Source organism: Saccopteryx leptura, chromosome 1 (assembly GCF_036850995.1).
Source record: "Saccopteryx leptura isolate mSacLep1 chromosome 1, mSacLep1_pri_phased_curated, whole genome shotgun sequence".
NCBI classification, from domain to species: Eukaryota; Metazoa; Chordata; class Mammalia; order Chiroptera; family Emballonuridae; genus Saccopteryx; species Saccopteryx leptura.
Genome location: NC_089503.1, coordinates 136469012 through 136488364, shown reverse-complemented (window position 1 = coordinate 136488364; position 19353 = coordinate 136469012). Strand labels below are relative to the sequence as shown.

Sequence of the window (19353 nt, the reverse complement as noted above, 5' to 3'; positions counted from 1 at the left end):
AAATTAAGAGAACTTTGTATTTCCAGCACCTAGCCAAGACCTGGCATCTAAAAGGTATTGGTAGTTCTTTCACAAAGAACGCTTAATTATTTACCATGAGTAACAATGAAAACAAATTCGATACTTTTAAATTGCTTTCCTAGTTCAATGCCTCAAAGAATATAAAGGCAATTATCAAATCACTGGTGTGTGCATCATTCAGTTTCTGAATTATCCATGGCACATTTCAGCTCTCATCTAGCTGTGCATGCTTTCCTCTTCTTGCCACTACTCCACCTAATCTGCACTCAGTGATTTTAGCAAACAGATGCACTGCAACATACAAGCCAAAGGAAAAGCAGACAACCACCTGCACTCCTGGCAAATGTAAGTAACAGAAATTAATGAACTGCACATGCCCTAAAGGCAGTCTCTATCCTGACCACCATTTTGGCCCATATCATGTACCCACTGTCCTACATTTCCAACTAGAAAAAAATGTTTGATCAATAAGCTCTGATTTGGAAAGGACAAGGTATGGGTTACCAGACACAAGACCTTGGGCAAGCCCACTTAGTCTCTGTTGCAGCAGTTCCCTGCTTAAACAATAGGGATAATAATTCCTACCCACTTCACAGGCTGTATAGACTTAAGAAAGTGTTTCGGCCTGACCAGGCCGTGGTGCAGAGAATAGAGCATCAGACTGGGATGTAAAGGACCCAGGTTTGAAATCCCGAGGTCACTGGCTTGCGCACGGGCTCATCTGGCTTGAGTCCAAAGGTCTCTAGCTTGAGCAAGGGGATCACTCGCTTTGCTGGAGCTCCCCAGTCAAGGCACACATGAAAAGCAATCAATGAACAACTAAGAAGCCGCAACGAAGAACTGATGCTTCCACCTGTCTCCCTTCCTGTCTATCTGTCCCTATCTGTCCCTCTGTCTCTGTCAACAACAAAAGTGTTTTGAAAATGGCAGAGTTCACCCAACTCCAAAAGGTGCACTCCTGCAAGCCCGTGTTAGAAGACGTCTATTTTAAGGAAATTGAGATTCAAAGGTTAAAACAGGTTTAGAGGGCTCAGATCACAAGCAAGTCTCTTGATTTTAACTAGAAACATCTGCATCTTTTTAGTCTCTACTGTCCTTCGATTTCATTGATAAACTTTTAAATATGTTTTATTTTCCATCATTGTTCTCTCTAGCCTCCCAGGCCCTCGCATGGAGGAGGCATTTCTTCAGCTCATCTCCAACCCTATAGGGTTATATAACATTTTCCCTGCCCATGCGAAAGGATGGACAAAGAGTGCAGTGCTGAAGTCTGTGCAGACTCTGCCTTCTGCCTCCTCCCCACTCCCTTAGCATTTCTGTTAAACCTTCTGGTCAACCATTCACCTTGCCTCCCTTTTTAGAAGCAATGTCCAGGGTCCCACAGTCTTCTATAGAAACTCACAAGTTATTAGAACCCAACTTCTTACTATTGGAGGGGAAATAAAACAGAAGTCAATCAAGTGAAATTTGGTATAAGAAAAATATGAAGGTAAGGAAGAACCACAGTTGAACAAAAGTTATTAAAAAATGGAGATGCTGACTACTGTAGGACTATGCTGCACTATTTCCTAATAATACAGATTCAATTTTGACAACTTACCCCTTTGTCCAACATAAGGAATAAAGATAACCAGAGTTAACAGAACTTCATTTTCACATATTATTGTTTTCTACACTGCTAGGGACGTTTGGCATTTGGAAAATAACCATTAGAAGAAGCATGAAGTATTGTCAAGAGTCATAACCACTGTCCTGGTTATCCATTACTATGTGTAAAACTACTCTTGACTTATTGCCCTACTACAACAATGCACCATTGTATCTCATGATACTGAAGCTCAAAAATTCATTTTCCTCCTTACTCTCCACTTGCCCTAAAATGGTCTCTCCATGTAGACAGCCTGGGCTTTCTCACAGCCTGTCTTTTAAAGCTAGAAACAATCATTTAGTCTGCCTCAGGATAGCTAGCCTTCTGACCTGAAAATTTAGTTCCCCAGGATGGAACCCTTTAAAAGACAGACTTGTGCCCAGAAACTGGTCCAGCCTTTTACTCTGCTCTATTTTGTTGGTCAAACATCTATAAAAATTGTCCAGATACAAGAGGGGAGAACACATCTCAATGAGCAGCAAAGAATCTGTGGCCATTTTATATCTATCAAAATTACTAGAAAAAAATTATAAACTGTTATAAAGTTTAGAATCTTCAGAAAAGATGGATCAGAAAATGTTTGTTAAATTTCAAAATAGAAAACTGACGTCTTTACCAATGATTTTGAGAATGTTAATTAATAATAAAATCTAAATAAACCACTCAATATGTGAGAAGAGCTGCAAATCAAGGAAAAAACAAGTCATTATAAAAACTTCACAGCATAATATGAAGTGCATGGGATGTGGAGGACCCAGGTTCGAGACCCTGAGGTTGCCAGCTTGAGCGTGGGCTCATCTGGTTTGAGCAAAGCTCACCAGCTTGGACCCAAAGTCACTGGCTCGAGCAAGGAGTTACTCGGTCTGCTATAGCCCCATGGTCAAGGCACATATGAGAAAGCAATCAATGAATAACTAAGGTGTCGTAACGAAAAACTGATGATTGATGCGTCTCATCTCTCTCCATTCTTGTCTGTCCCTATCTATTCCTCTCTCTGACTCTGTAAAAAAAATAAAATAAAATATATATATATATATATATATATATATATATATAGAGAGAGAGAGAGAGGGGGGGGGAGAGAGAGAGAGAGAGGGGGGGGAGAGAGAGAGGGGGGGGGGAGAGAGAGAGAGAGTGTGTGTGTGTGTGTCTGGTTTGTATGCTGAGTTTTCATCCCTTCTAGGAAAAATACTAACAATATCAGGTTATACACGTTAGGTTTCTAATTAGAGTCTACATTTAAAGTTTTAAAATATCTGTCTTTAGGGCACAAAGATCATTCCATCCAGTTCAACTAACATTTTAAAAGTGAATGGCATCTTTACCTACCCACATGACAATAATAGCTGTCATTTATTGAATATTTTCTTTCTTTTTTTTTTTTTACACAGACAGAGAGTCAGAAGAGTCAGAGAGAGGGATAGATAGGGACAGTCAGGAACTGAGAAAGATGAGAAGCATCAATCATCAGTTCCTTATTGTGACACCTCAGTTGTTCATCGACTGCTTTCTCGTATGTGTCTTGACCATGGGCCCTAAGCAGACTGAGTAACCCCTTGCTCGAGCCAGCGACCCTGGGTCCAAGCTGGTGAGCTTCGCCCAAATCAGATGAACCCGCGCTCAAGCTGGCGACCTCAGGGTCTTGAACCTGGGTCCTCCGCATCCCAGTCCGATGCTCTATTCACTGCGCCACCGCCTGGTCAGGCCATTTATTGAATATTTAGCTCACACTTACCCTGTGCAAAGTATGTTACATACATTATTGTATTTAACACTCACCTTACAGATAAGGGGGTTCAGAGAAGTGGAGAGGTTGTGCTGCTATGAAAAGATGGGAGCCAGGTTTTGTTACCACATTTACGTTCCCCCAAAACCAATACTCTTTTAAAAGGTTATGGTGTTTAGCCTTTTGCCAAGCTATGTGGTCAGAAAGTACTTCTGTAAATTGGGATTTGTATGTGCAGTTATACATATATGATTTCCAAGATTAATGAATTTAATCTTTTGACAGAATCATCAATCCCTTCCTCATATTTTAGCGGTATAATACAAGTAATATATTACTGTCTAAATTTATGAAGTAGCCTTAAATGTACAACTAATAAATCCTGTGCATCAACTATGTATTCTTATGTATTTAAAACATGTCTCTCACATGCACAGAAAACATATCCGACTAAAATCAACATAGGTCCATCTACAAAGAGTCTAATTAAACAAAAGAAAACTGTATTTTTTCAGCACTGACAGGCATAGCAAATAAGTAATTTCACTGCAGATTAAAACAGCAGATAAACAATCCAAAGGCTCAACTTACAATTCAAGATTGATTATTCAAGTCAGAAGAAATCTGTTTTGTCTGAAAATATGATAATGTCCTCTGAGGTCTGTGGGAGCAGAGCAGCGTCAGCATTTCTGGGATAACGTTAGCACTGGTGTGTGACTGAGTGCTCTCTGCCGGCTGGGCGGGGCAGCATGGTCTGAGCCTCAATGAATGAGCGAGCTGGCAGGTCTCTATCTATTGCTACCCCCCAGTCAATAAACCTGTTTGTAAAGTTCCTCCTATTCCATGCGTTTTTGTTCATATGCAAATCAAGACAGTGTTTAAAATAAAGACTACACATTTTCTATAAAAAATGCTTTGGAATTTTTGACAAATATTGCTCTTTCCCCATTTTCCAGAAGATACAATGTGTACACGGTGCTCCTGAAGACAGCACGGGAAGCGGCAGGGGGAGGTGCTGAGCGGAGGAACAGGGCAACCAACATCACCTTGTTTATTTTTTATTTATTTAAAAAATTTTTTAATTACAATTTACATTCAATATTATTCTGTATTAGTTTCAGATGTACAGCATAGTGGCTAGACAATCATGAACTTTCCGTTTCTTTAAGGGTGAGAATAAGAAAGGTCAGTGAGTCCCCTTTCTGTTTCAAAGATGGAAAACGAAGACTGTCATATGTGTGCAAAGTTTAATGCCTAGTTTTTAATCATGTTTATTTTTATGAAAAAGCAGCAGGCAAAGTAAAACAATCACTTTTGGTATTTCCCAGGGTTCCACAGTTATAAAACAATTCATAATATTTAGCATATTTATTTTTGTTCTCAGAGGCTATTATAAGAGGCTAGAATTTCATGCATGATCCAATTAACTAATTATACTTATTTAGAGTCCATGAAATACCTAATTGCAGTCACAAATAGAAGATCACTGGCATAATTAGTTTTGCTAGCAAAACTGTAGTTACAAAATTTCTTGGGTCAGACTGCACAAAAACTGTGACCCTAATTACAGAATTGTTCTCAGTACAATTCAGTCTTAATATGTTAGTTATCTATGTTTGGAAAATAAGCTTAACTGGTAAACACATTCTTCTTACTTTAAATTTGATATGCTAGCTTCTAGTTTGCTAAAACATCTCTGGAAAATTTTCAAAATAAAAATCTCAGGGATACTGTAAAGAGAGAGTTCTAAGATCACTTAGATCAAGGTCAAGCAGGGCTAACCCCTCAGCAAAAGGGCGTACAATTAGTTATTTAACAAGGCTCTGAGAAAAGACGCAAGTAAAATAATCACCTTTTTGTTGTCTAGAAAGAAAATAAACTATGTATATTTCAAAGCAATTCACTGGTATCCTGGATAATGTTCCTTTTGGGCAAACCTGTGGCCTTCATCCAATACACAGTCTTCTAATGCCATTTGATTTGTCAGTGCTGTGGGGTCAACAAGCAAAAACAGCCTGTCCTTACATTAGGAACCTAGTTCTATAGGAAATGACCAGAGCCAGCTTCTCCACCACACACCACCCATTTCATTTTCGAAGGAGGGAGGAGAGGAAAGACAGAAAAAGATACAGTGACAATGTCTTACTCTGAATACAAAAAAGACAGTCAACAGTGCAGAGAAGGAAGGTGAACTGCAGTAATCTCCAAAACCATTTTCATATGCTCTACACTGGCTGCTAAACTAAGCTGTCTTCATAAACAGTTCCACGATTCATCCAACAGTACCACCTCCAACTCTATACACTATACATAAATCTATGCCTGCAAATGCTCTTTAGGTCTTCAGGATGCTTCTTCTCTTCCAATGGATCCACTACACCAATACAGACAAAAGACTCTTAGAATGAGAAAGTGGAGTGTATTACCTTATTATAGGCCTCAAGAACCAGTACCATGCTAAGGTAAGGAAACTAAGGTTCTATCTAAGCTACGGGACCTGTCAAGGGCTACAGAGTACATTTGAAAAACAGAATCTATACTTTAAAAAGTCTGTCTGGCTCCAACAACCCTGTTCTTTATATTCCAGTTGAAGGCTTTGAAAATGAAATAGTCCTGGTGAGCTTATATCCATTTGCCCTTTGGAAAAAAAAATATGCTTGGTTAAGTGTGATAAAGAATTACTTTTGAATATATATTACAAAATGATACAGAACATTGACTTATAATATGAGACGTATTATATCTATTCTCAAAAATTTCTAAAACACATCCTACCTTATATAACCTCACTTCTTCAGGTATTTTCACCTGCCTTGGGCTGCTTTTTATTTTTCACCTACTCATTGTTTTCTAACTAGACCATGAGCTCCCCAGTGGCAGTGCCGACCATAGGCACTATAAACAACAGGTTCTTGTAAACCCACCTGCCGCTCTGGTAAGGCACTCTGCTGTCCACCAACCACATTTATGGGCAAGTGCTTCCCTGAGCCACTGGTCCAACAACCTTCCTTTCATTTTCCATGGAGATCCAATGTAGGACAAAAATTAATCAGGAGCCTTACCAAAAATAATCAAATTACTAGTGGTTATGACTATAGAATAGGGGTCCCCAAATTTTTTACACAGGGGGCCAGTTCACTGTCCCTCAGACCATTGGAGGGCTGGACTTTAAAAATAACTATGAACAAATCCCTATGCACACTGCACATATCTTATTTTAAAGTAAAAAAACAAAACGGGAACAAATACAATATTTAAAATAAAGAATAATTTAAATCAACAAACTGACCAGTATTTCAATGGGAACTATGGGCCTGCTTTTGGCTAATGAGATGGTCAATGTCCGGTTCCATATTTGTCACTGCTAGTCGTAACAAGTGATATGACTGCACTTCCGGAGCAGTGACGTGTGCATCCTGCGTCACTGGAAATAGTACTGTACGTGAGCAACGCTGCACTTTGTGGATGCATCCTGTGCTCCTCTCACTGACCACCAATAAAAGAGGTGCCCCTTCTGGAAGTGCAGCGAGGGCCAGATAAATGGCCTCAGGGGGTCGCATGTGGCCCGTGGGCTGTAGTTTGGGGACCCCTGCTATAGAATATTTTAGCACTATAGTTATATAATAATAGCAAGGAAAAGTGTTCCTGTCATATTGGAACTACAATTTTACTCGTAAAAACAACTTCTAATGCACTGACTTTCCTATGGAGTTCAGAAAGAACCTGTAATGGGTGCTGAGTTTCTTGGAGAACAGAATGTTTCATTTTGCTCTAATTCATTCTATTACTAAATTAAACTTTGATGTATTGGTCTTGACAAGTGCTTCATGCTGATTGTATTGTGTATGATAGTATAATCACTCCCCATGCATTTCCAACACTGCCTGGCTGATTAATGCAACAGATTACCTGCAGCACTGATGGCAAGAGGGAATCAATGCCCTTTTGTACTCTAAACTGTTTGTATTTCAGTGTGCGTGCATGCGTGTGTGTGTTTTCACACGTACACAGGCACCCATGAATCCACCTATGCAACAGGTGGGATAGGTGGAGAAGGCGGGATAAATCAGAAGAACAGTGGGAAAAGAAAACTGAGGACACAGTGAAAATTAATGCCTTTCAATCACTGTTTCCAGTACAGCAAAAATACTTTGCTTCTTAATGCTTCCAAATTGGTGTCTAGCTTACACCTCAATTATTCATTCAGTTTTCTATTCACAAATATTTACTGAGCACCAACTCTAGCCAGGCATATTTTTTCCTCACCTTTACAGAAAAACTAACTTTTAAAAAATATGTCACAGACTGATCTGTGGTGGCGCAGTGGATAAAAGCAACCACCTGGAATGTGGAGATCTCCAGTTTGAAACCCCGGGCTTGCCTGGCCAAGGCACATAAGGGAGTTGATGCTTCCTGCTCCTTTCCCACTTCTTTCTCTTCCTCTTTCTTTCTCTCCCCCTCCCCACTAAAATTAATAAATAAAATCTTAAAAAGTTTTTTTTTAATGTATCATATTCAGTGTTCTAATTAGTGGGCAAGAAGTGGAAAAGGGGGAGGGATTATCAAATGGATACTAATTAAGTGATAAAGAAACTATGGCTTATTTTTAGTTAGTTTAAATTCCCCAATAAAGACAAAGTATACAGTGAATAGTGGTTTAAAAAACAAAAATCTCTAAGATTACTTGGTTCTGGAGATCAGACTTTTGTGCTCTTGGCAGCATTTTAAAAGCATTCCTCCTAATAGGATTTTCCTCCCAGTTCCAAGCTTATATTTGACCCAATGCCCTGGTAGGCTCCTCCCATCCAAACCGCTTGGCCCTTGTTCATCCACAAAGGCAGGCTGCAGCTTCCAATCTAAGACATTTCAAGACTGCTGATTGCTTGAGCCTAATTTATGAATGATTCTCACCTTCTCTTCCAGGTTTGCTGAAGCAAATTCTGAAATTTACTAGAGTAACCCAAAATGAAAAGGGCAGGGAAGCATGGCCTCGAGTTTACAAGGTCCAGCCGCGTAGCTCAGTATCACAGGAATTTGGGTTTCTACCTCAAAGGTTGTCTCTGCAACAGAAAGCGTGGAGCTGAACGAGCCACAGTTTGGACTACTCCTATCACTGCTCCTGGCTGTTTACCTTTAGATCAGAGTCTGAGAAAATGGCCCTAAGACCAGTTACTAACTCACCCAAGCAATTTAAAGGCAGAAGATCCTCCTCTTATTTCAATTGGGAATTTTAAAATAAAATACTAAAACAATGTTATACAATCACTAGACAAACTTACAGCAGCCTCACAAAAATTCATCTGCTGCAAATCACTTACCAGCCTGCTTTCCACCTAAAATATGTAAGAGGAAATTACTTATATGAATAAAAAAATCACTCTTTAGTATACTTCTAAGAACAGCTATTTAAAAGGCTATGAAGACTAATATTAAGCAGGTAATTTTAATTTAAGAATCCTTTGTTCTAGAGAAATCTTAATGGCAAGCACCAGCATGTAAAGTGGTGAAAGTTACTTTACTGGAATTAAGAAGGACCTGCCCCCTCTTCCTTCCTCTCCCACCCCAGGGGCTGTGTGAGCAGTGTCAGAATCCTCAGCCTAAGGGGAAACCGTTGTTAATCACTTGCCTGGGTTCTCCCTGCTCAGCACCCGACCTGAGCTCTAGCTAACTGTGATAACACGTGTGGAGCACTTTGCTGGGTGCTGGCACACAGAGAAAGCATATGTGTGACTGGTTCCGTCCTAGGCTTCCATTTCTTTCATTCTAGCTCCTGGCATCCTGATTCCCTGTTTAGCCCCTGGGAATCTGAGATGGCTTAAAATGAGGCCTCTCAGACCTTGTTCATTTTTGTATGCTGCCACTCAGGGTAAGAAATGGGGCGAAAACTTATTCCCAGTCTGTCTTTCTTCATTTTCACTCTCACGTTCCCCTACATTCTATATACCATGACGGTACCCTCTTGAGATCTACAATCTAGCAAGGAGACTCCCCCAGCCAGATTTCCCTTTGGTGGCAGTTTCTTGAGAACAAGTACAATATTAACTCTTAGGAAGTGGGACAAGTAAGGAGAGAACTTTTCTGAAACTGTTGTGAAGGAGAGCATTTTACTCATGCTCCAACATTCCTATTAGCCAGGAATGTGAGAACAGTACTTACTACCAATGGATTCATGCTATCAATAGAAAGATAGCATAAAAAGTTACTGGATCCCATTCTTGGTACAAATATTGCTACCAGCAAACTACATTTGTAATATAGAGCACTAAAGTATACAATGAATCATAAAGCATCCTAATTAAATCTCTATGGTATTTAGAATAGTTTTATAAAAATATACAAGTAGGTGACTTCAAGTGTTGTTATAAATTATCCAAATGTATACCCAAATACCTTAGGTGACGATCATTAAAAATCTCTAACTAGTTAGATAACAGAATCAAATGATCTGTAAGGATATCTTTTAATCCTGAGAATCTATTATTTCCTATTAATATGCATTTAAATTGTTTTCTCTTCATTTCCACTCTTTCCCATACAGGATACCAAGCGGATATTAAACCTTAGCAGCTGCAGTCAAGAGAAGTATGGTTGATGGCATTACACAGGAAGTATTTATCATAGGTTTGCTCACTGTACAGAAATTTCCATTCTCTTTTGGTTAACAAGTGACCCAAACCAGAATTACTCTGCCTACTTAAAAAAAGTGGAGAATAAACCTCTCCTTCCCATCCCCATAGAAGAGCAGAATACAGAGGCCTCTGACCCAAGAACACAGAGGTCTCAGTTTTAAGAAACAGAAAGCAGTAAGACCATACAGAGAAAGAAACCAGGCCCCAGTAATGAGGACCTAGCAACAGACAGGCGTTCTGAGAACAGTGCTGGAGGGAAGCAAAGCCTCCTGAGCAATACAATTGACAAAGCCTCTGTATTTAGAGGGAGCTCTGAATAATAAGGGGAAAAGCAGAGACTGAGACAGGAACCACAACCCCATTTCAGAGCGGGATAGCCTTGCCCATGTGCAGCAGGGGTCTGCAGAGCCTACAGACCACATCGGGTAAACAAGTGCTGACAACCATGTTATCATTAGGGCTTCGTACAGGCTGAGACAAAAACATTGACATAGGAGCCTTCACTGGCTCCTTAGCAAAGGGGACTGGAAAATGAGATCAAAACTTCACTGTACTACATAGTATCTGTATTTTACTATAGTTTAGGTTTACTATATAATACAATTCTCAATCACTAGCATATATTTGGCTATTCTACATTATGTGTTTGTTTATTCAGAGTGTGAAGTTAGAGAGTCTGGAAACACGGGCACCTACACTAGGTGAGCTCTGTGGGTCACTGCAATCAGGATGCGGGCCGCGGATGTGGGCCGTGCCTAGGCAGGCCAGGGCCGGCCAAGCAGTTTTACACATGGTTGACGGCTGTCTAGGTGAGCTTCAGTGGACCCTGCTCTGCACTTAGCAGAGAGACTGACTCACAGGCATTTCAGTCTTTTAAAATAAGCTAGGGACAGTATCTAGATTGGTGGATGAGTCTTTGAAGTCACTGACACCTGGGGTTAAAGTCCTGTTCTGCTGCTGTGACCTCAGGCAAATTATGCAGTCCTTTAAAGCTTTAGGTTTCTCAACTATAAAATTAGGGCTAATAACTGTATAAAAATTAAAAATAATTCATGAGTTAAGTGCTTAGCATTATGCATGATAAGTGCTGGAATCTGTGTTATCTTTAGCAGTTGGAACAAAATGAGAAATAAAACAAAGCAAAAATCTATATCCTCTCTCTTTCTCTTTTCCCTTTGAAGTTAACAGGGAAGAACAAGGTTGGACTGAGGGCCCCACTTTTGATAATGAAGATGAAGCCTTCAATACCCTCCTTCAGTAAAGCTCATCCCTATCTTTGTTCATGTTATACCTTCTTTCTGGTGTGTTCTCACTACTTCTTGTCAACAACTCACCTCCAGGAACATCTTGTAAAACCATGCTAAGTTCAATCTGTACACATATTTGTACTAATACGTGAATAATTATCCTATCAAAGTGCTTCTCAGTCCATTCATGCCTGTTCTAATTTCTCATCTCCTGATGGCTGCAACTCTCTAATGTCACCTCACTACCTGTGCTATTGTCACAATAAAAGCCACATTCTCCTTGTACCCAGAGAAGACAAACTGGAAGGTGACAAGCAATCCCTGATAATGTGGTTTATTCAAGTTATATTCTGCACTTGCAGCTCCATGGAAGTTTCCAAGTCTGTGCTGACATCTTTTTTTGCTGCACTGAGAATTGCTGTTTTCTCCATGGCACTAGCAAGGAGGTAATACTCTAAGGCAAGCCACGTCGGAATGTTTTCTAGATCTCAATGAGAAGCAGTTACTCCTTAGCCATCCATTAACCACCATCAACTTCAAAATGTGGAAAGCTTGAGTTTGAATTTACCACAGAAACTAAGTAAGGGGCTCAAACAGTGTGTGTGTGGGTGGGTGGGGGGGATTACTAAGTCTACTGCTTTCAGAGATGTAAGACAGCATTTCCCAGAAATTTCTCCACAATTACCACCAAAGTAGAGCCTTCAGAATCTGATTTCTGGCTGTGCACAAAGGATCTCTAAATTACTTAGTACATCTTATTGAATGTGTGACTTAAATATATGTTTTCTTCTTTACTCAAGAACAATGTGGCCCTGGCCAGTTGGCTCAGTGGTAGTGTCAGCCTGGCATGTGGCAGTTCTGAGTTTGATTCCTGATCAGGGCACACAGGCGAAGCAACCATTTGCTTCTCCTCCCCTCCCTCTCCCATCTCTTCTCCTCCCGCAGTCATGGCTCAATTGATTCAAGCGTGTTGGCCCCGGGAGCTTAGGATGGCTCCATGGAGCTAAAATTAGCTCAGTTGTGAGCATGGCCCCAGATGGGGGTTGCCAGGTGGATCCTGGTTGGGGTGCATGCATGCAGGAATCTATCTACCCTCCTCTCACTTAAAAAAGAATAATGATGATGATGATGATGGTGGTGGTGGTGGTGGGTACAGAATAGGCCCAGAGATGACTGGGAATGTAGAAGGAACAGTGTTTTCTATGGAGTAGGGCATTTTTAGAATTTTAAATAAAGTGTTCCTAATGGGTAAACTAAGTTCTCTACTGCTAAACAGATTTATGCTGATTCCAAGTGCTCTGAATCTGTAACTCATTCAATCTATCCAGCAATATTCTAGCTCAGAGGTCCCCAAACTTTTTACACAGGGGGCCAGTTCACTGTCCCTCAGACTGCTGGGGGGCTGGACTATAAAAAAAACTATGAACAAATCCCTATGCACACTGCACATATCTTATTTTAAAGTAAAAAAACAAAACAAAACAAAAAACAGGAACAAATACAGTATTTAAAATAAAGAACAAGTAAATTTAAATCAACGAACTGACCAGTATTTCAATGGGAACTATGGGCCTGCTTTTGGCTAATGAGATGGTCAATGTCCGGTTCCATATTTGTCACTGCTAGCCGTAACAAGTGATATGACGTGCTTCAGGAGCCGTGACGCATGCATCCCGCGTCACCGGAAGTAGTACTGTATGTGAGCGACGCCGCACTTTGCGGTGCCACCACATACAGTACTCCAGGAGCACAGGGTGCGGATGCATCCTGTGATCCTCTCACTGACCACCAATGAAACAGGTGGCCCTTCTGGAAGTGCAGCGGGGGCCGGATAAATGGCCTCAGGGGGCCGCATGTGGCCCGCGGGCCGTAGTTTGGAGACCCCTGTTCTAGCTGTTGCTTAATAACAGTTGTCAAACTAACCTTACAATGAAAATCAAACTAGAACTATATGGCTATTTCTGCTCGCAGCTAGGCATCCAGGTAGAAAGCTTTGAAAAGAACTCAGGGCTACCATCTAGTTCATGTGAACCCAGTGAGCACAGCTCAGCCGCAAGGCTCGTGCAATGGCATCTCCCTAAGAAACAAGGTTGACATGCTAAAAAGCAAACAAACACATGACTCAGCTCAGAGAGAAAGTTGTGTTTAAAATTTGGGGAGAGGGGTGTTATGTAATACTTGAAAATTTAAGAATTTTTCCATGATAAAACTGTAATTAAATTTTATTTAACTGTTTCCTCTAATGACATCCATTTTAATTAGCTTTTAATAGACTAGCAGCCACAACCTATAGTTTTAGGAAGCAAAGTAAAATTACAGTTTAGGAAGACATTTAAGGAAAAGGGACTCATCAACACAGATGAGAGGTTGCAATATACCCCCTCATTCCTAAAGATCCCCACGGTAATTAAGTGTGCTGAACAGACAGACATTGGGGCTAACAGTAGGTGTGCTCGCCACCAAACTGCACTGGCTTGTTCTTTGAAATCCAAGCTGTATAGGTGATCTGTTTTCCAGAAAATTTGCATGTCACAAAGTAACAAATGCAGCTGAAGAGCTGTGTGTTCTACAGATGTACTTACTAAGTGTGTAACCTCCATCAAACCTGCAGCCTCCAACACTGCAGTGGGCTTTCTGTTTTAAGATTTTAATATACACATTTTCTTATAGCTGAGCATGACACAGCACTCATCTTGAGAAGACTGCTGTATGTTTAAGAAACCAAGCATCATGTCGAGAAAGTAAAATTAATATATGAAAAACTGATTCACATACAAGATCCATGTATCTGCAAATGCTTAATAGTATGCACCATATTTATTTCATACTACAGTATGAAAATCAGGGAGTAAATTACAAAAATTAACTCAAACCAAATGAATACCATAGGCACTTATTTTAGAAAAGAAGAACTGAGCGTACTTAGTTCCTTTGTTAGCCAGCAGATGGGGAAAGAAATTAGGCCTATGCTACCTCAAAATAAGTTAACATACATTTATTTGAAAGAGAGAAAAAGTTAAATGAATGTTAGTTGTACAACTAATTTTGAGTCAGCAACACTTAAATTTTAATAAATCACATAAACTCAGTGTATTATAAATCTTGGGAAAGGGGATATTTGATCCTATGAAAAAATAAAATTTTGTCATCTGGCCAACAATCTGATGCCTCCAAACCCCTCTGCCAAGAAGCACAGTTACTTAGGCAAGATACTCTGTACATGTTCATCAGACTAAAGCTCTCACACCAGGAATCTTTCTTTTCCTGGTGTACTGGCCATTGCCAAAGTGGACCACCGAACCCCCAGTGCTAAGGAGTTAAGCATCTGAGGTTTAATTTAACAGTTTCGGCTTTATTAAGCTGTCACAGAGCGGCCCGACTTTGATAACAGTAGCTGCTCCAATTATGGCTTGGTTTAGGGTTGACAAGTATAATGATTCATTCGTGGCACATGAGAAGCAATAAAAGGTTGTTTTGCATTACAGCTTTAAAAATGTGGGCACTTTTTTCATTTAATTTGTCACTTAGCTTTTGCTAAGAGGACATTTAAATTGCAGTAAAAGGCAAATGGGGCTTTTAGTTTAAATGTAATCCCCATATTTAAATGATCTGTAATGGCGCAGTGTTGGAGTGGGAACACTATTGTCTCACAGTGGGTCCTGATGGTGACATGTGACATTTGTATTCAGGTCCTGTATTATCCATGTGGCTAAAGGGCTTCCAATTTCATTTCACAGCCAGAAGCCTGCAGAAAACACCAATTAACTTGCAGATCCCATTTGCCGACAAAACTCAGCCTCTTCTCAATGTCTGGCATCTGGCAGTGCTCAGCATTTAATTCCAAAGCAGAGCCTTGAAGCAATGTGAGCCCCGTGCAGGGGCACAAAGTCACATTCCCCCATTTTATTAAGAACCAAAATCCTTTCCTTTTGTAGTCCAGAAGCAACTTTTAGTTAATTTTTTGGTGAATGATTATTAAGATGTGATAGCTATTGTTACTTCTATGTTGGATTCTTCGCAGAACTTAGACCCTGTTAAAATGGCAAATGACCTCTGCTCGCCATCAGAATACATAGGAGAATTTATAGCAGTCTAGTAATTATTTAGGGGAGAGTGTGAAAAAGAAATAGGGAGATGTATTTTTCATATTGGACTGAAATGAAACTTGAATAGAGCTTGGTCCATAATTAGAGAGTCATCAGAGGGTATTCCTAGAATCAGAAATTTCCACATAACAATTTATACTTTTTATTAAGGGTCAAGGTACATAATTTTCAAAACCAACTTGGAAAAGTAGAATGTGACTAATGTAATAAAAGTGAACTATACAAATTTTGACTATCATTTGTATTTTTTTGATAACCAAAAATTTAGTTGGTATTTTCCTCGTAATTATTTGTAATTTTAAGCTTCTCTAAATACCAAAGTTCTTTAAATTTTATTCATTTAATATTAATCCAATAATATTTCCTTAAATCATTCCCTTCATTATGTATTTTTTAATGCTAGTCTTTCTTTTTACCAACTACTCAATTCTACATTTACTGTAACAAAATTGAGGATGGTTTACTTGGAAAAGTAGAACACTCAGTATTATATAAAAATAGTTGTTTAAACCACGCATATGTTTTCAAACCACAGCAGCATGCCCTCAAACATTCTTCCAATATACTGAAACTATCTTCTCAAGTTACAGATTAATTTGGGGGAAAGGCCATCGCCATTATTATTTCAGGTGACCCAAGGAAAATACCAACATTAAACTGGCATACACACACACACACACACACACACATATGAGTTGCCACCCATAGCCAAGTTCCTGAACATACATCTTATTAATGGAAAAAAGAAACCTGGTGTCTAATTCTTTACCAACTTGCTGCATAACCTTATGTCATACAATGTTATCTTGTGGAAGTCTCATAACCTTTTCCGTAAAAAAAGGTAATCTCAGAGGTCCCTTCCAATCATTATGATCATGTGGTATCTTCATGAGCAATTGTTTACTTGGTCTAGAACAAACGTGGGATAAATTAGCATAATGTGTTCCATCATTAGCCAAGAGGAAGACAGGTATGAAGGTATAAAGAATTCAACTACTCAATTGCACTGAGTCTAGGTTCTTCTAGTAAAGATATCCAGAACATAAAATTAATACAAGCACTGGTAAAAGTATTTGTTAAAAATTCCATTTGTCACATAAATTTCTTAATGAAAGACAAAATAACAAGTATAGTATTGATTTCCTAGCAGTGAGCATTAAGTTACAAGAATATCCCAGTGAACATGACTAGTTGATTTCTCATTTTTTTCAACCACCTGCTGCATTAACATCTTTACCACTAAAGATTTGGAAAGCAACAAAATTAGAGTGAGCTATATTATTTTCCATTCTTATGATCAACAGTTCATCTAAATCTTAACAGTAAAAATATAAAATGTTCCAACTCTTTTGATACTTTTAATGCTGACAAAAGGAGAAAACAGCCAATTTTTATCTGAACTGATCACAACATTACTCTAGAAATAAGTAACCACCTCTTTTATACAAAATACCTATTTAAAAATAATACAGCTTTCCCCCCAAAATATTTAAAGGCAGATTCCTGTGCTTGCTTTCCCTAAACTCAGACAGTTCCCATCAAACCCTGCCAAGACTGTTTCCTACAAAGTCCTTGTTCTTCCTATTCTTCTAACCAGTGCATAATGGCAACAAGTTCACAAGTTCTCTCTTCAGCAATACTCCGACCATGCTCTTTAAACATTCAACATGGTCTTTATCCACATAACTCAACGGCAATCTGTCAGGAAACTTATATTTACCCAGCTCATCCCAGAGCTGCCTATATTTGTCAGTCATCGCAGTGCCTTGTTGCCTCCAAAGTGACAGCCGAGGGTCAGCCATGAACTGCTCTGTTATCAAGGTCAACATGCGAGCCCCATTAGAGTCCCTCATCTTCAACATCTCCCGAACCTGGTGGGGAAAAAACAGACCTTTAGGAAAATGTTCAAAAACAAACAGCAAAACAGAGATAGGCCACTTTACTTTTTTCTTGGGAGGGGGTCAGTTAAGTCTTAATACCAGTTCTCTTAAGCAAACAAAAGTTAAAACTGGTTTCTACCCTAAATGATAATTGAATCAAAGAACCGATCGTTAGGTTTTTAAAATTATGTTTTAGAATTCACATCAGGAAAGAAATGTGGCTAAATTCCCAATTCAAAAATAAATAAATGCCAACCTCCAGAAAAACAGTATCAAAACAAACAAGATAATCATCTGGCACCTTCCTGACTCTCCAACCAACTGCATGTACCACTGGAAGGGCGGAGCCTACAAAGCAGTCTACTGAGAACACTTTAGGGATCTTCTAAAATGATCTGATGATATTTACAACAACATCTGTTCTTTAGTTTTTAAAAAATAGCCTTATTGAAAAAAAAATTCACATATCATACAATTCACCAATTTAAACTGTACAATTCAATGGTTTTTAGTATATTCAGAAAGTTGTGCAGGTCCTCAGTTTTTGAGGTAAATTATGTAGTAATTTCAGTAAGTTCTCTCTCACCGAAGTTTTTTTTTGACATAAAGAGCAGTATCATATTCACTACAAAGGGACTGTTTTTGCAATGTTAAAAAGAAATGAACAGGGTGTAGAGTTCAAGAACTCTCTTGGTTCAGGAAGAAGGATCATGACCAGTGGCCTAGGAAGCTAACTCAGCCTTTCATGCTAGAACCTCAAGCTCTGTCCATTATTCTTGTGCTACATTTTCCCAAATAAAAGAAAGGAAGAAAAGAGACACCAAGCTAACAGAAAACCTAAATAAATCTATCCATTCCAGAAGTGTATAGCTATGTGCCCAATAAATAAGAATCCCAGCTGAACACCAGTTCTCCCTAAAGGAAATTATTGGAGCAAGGGCATGAACAGTGGAAAATGAGAGGCTGATCCTTTAATTCAAGATTCTCTCTTTGTGAAAGGCAAATGGAGGAAATGGCAGATCTTCAATAAAGCAACCCAAACCTGCAGTTCATCAGATCCTGTCTCAAGCTTGTACCCTGACAAGGGATGGAATCCCTCATAAGCTTTAGAAGTTGAGCCTTGTAAAGAACTCAGAAGCACTTCTATAGTAAATCACAGATGTTGTGCTTCCAGGAAGGTTATTTCTATAATCCTAAAAAGGAATTTATTACCAATATGGAAACATTAAAAAGTCATGAAAAGATGAAACCTGGGAAAAAGAGAGGGACTTGCCATTTATTGAACATGGTGCTTAAGAGTTTTACATTTACACTTACCATTTAATCTTTATAACAACCATATGAAGTAGGCCAGCTTATAATTCCCATTTTAAAATTATAAAACCATACTTCAGAGAAGTAACTTGCCTAAAGGACAAGAGTAGTAAAGAATAAAGGGGGTCAAATACACGGTGACAGAAGAAGACTTGAAGGGTTCAGAACTCAAGTCTGTCTTAATCTTACTTAACTCTAAAAGTTATGCTATTTCCAAAATTAAAAGTTTGATGTTACTTCATATGGCATAATGTATACATCATGTAGAGATACAAAAATTGCAAATGTGCCAGTCTAATATCTCTTTCACATTGCTTCTATTAGGCCACAGCGTACTCTGCTGACGTGAGACTATAAAAAACTTGCACTGTGTCTAAATATACTAAATGTTTAATATTTACCACTATACCAAATTTGCTTTGATGTTTACTTTCCTGATAAACTTCTAACCTATTACTCAGGTAGAAATAGCAATAAAAATATATACTATTAAGCATGTAAACCAGAACTATTAACAAACACTCAAGTACTATGCCTATACCCTAATGGTAATTAATTTTCAGGCTGTTTACTATGGGACACTACATGAATTTGAAATGCCTATCAGTTACTAAAGAATGCTTAAATCATGTGTGCAACAGTTTTAGAGTTAAATGTATTTTATTATAAATCAAATTATCAGAAAATTGGCAATCAAATCTTTATTAAGAGAGTATATGAATCAGAATATACTATTTTCTGGCCATAACCATTAATAGAGTTCACTCTAATTCTTTTGAAGT

At 38.9% G+C, this 19353-nt stretch overlaps 1 protein-coding gene across 2 annotated transcripts in view; it reads right to left on the bottom strand.

The window, feature by feature from the left end:
- ZSWIM6 (zinc finger SWIM-type containing 6) overlaps positions 1 to 19353 on the bottom strand; it is a 200067-nt gene that overhangs the window by 33704 nt on the left and 147010 nt on the right. For both annotated transcript variants that reach the window (XM_066375653.1, XM_066375663.1), the window contains one exon: positions 17098 to 17248. In XM_066375653.1, the coding sequence (XP_066231750.1) occupies positions 17098 to 17248 (151 nt within the window). The remainder of the gene's footprint in view (positions 1 to 17097; positions 17249 to 19353) is intronic.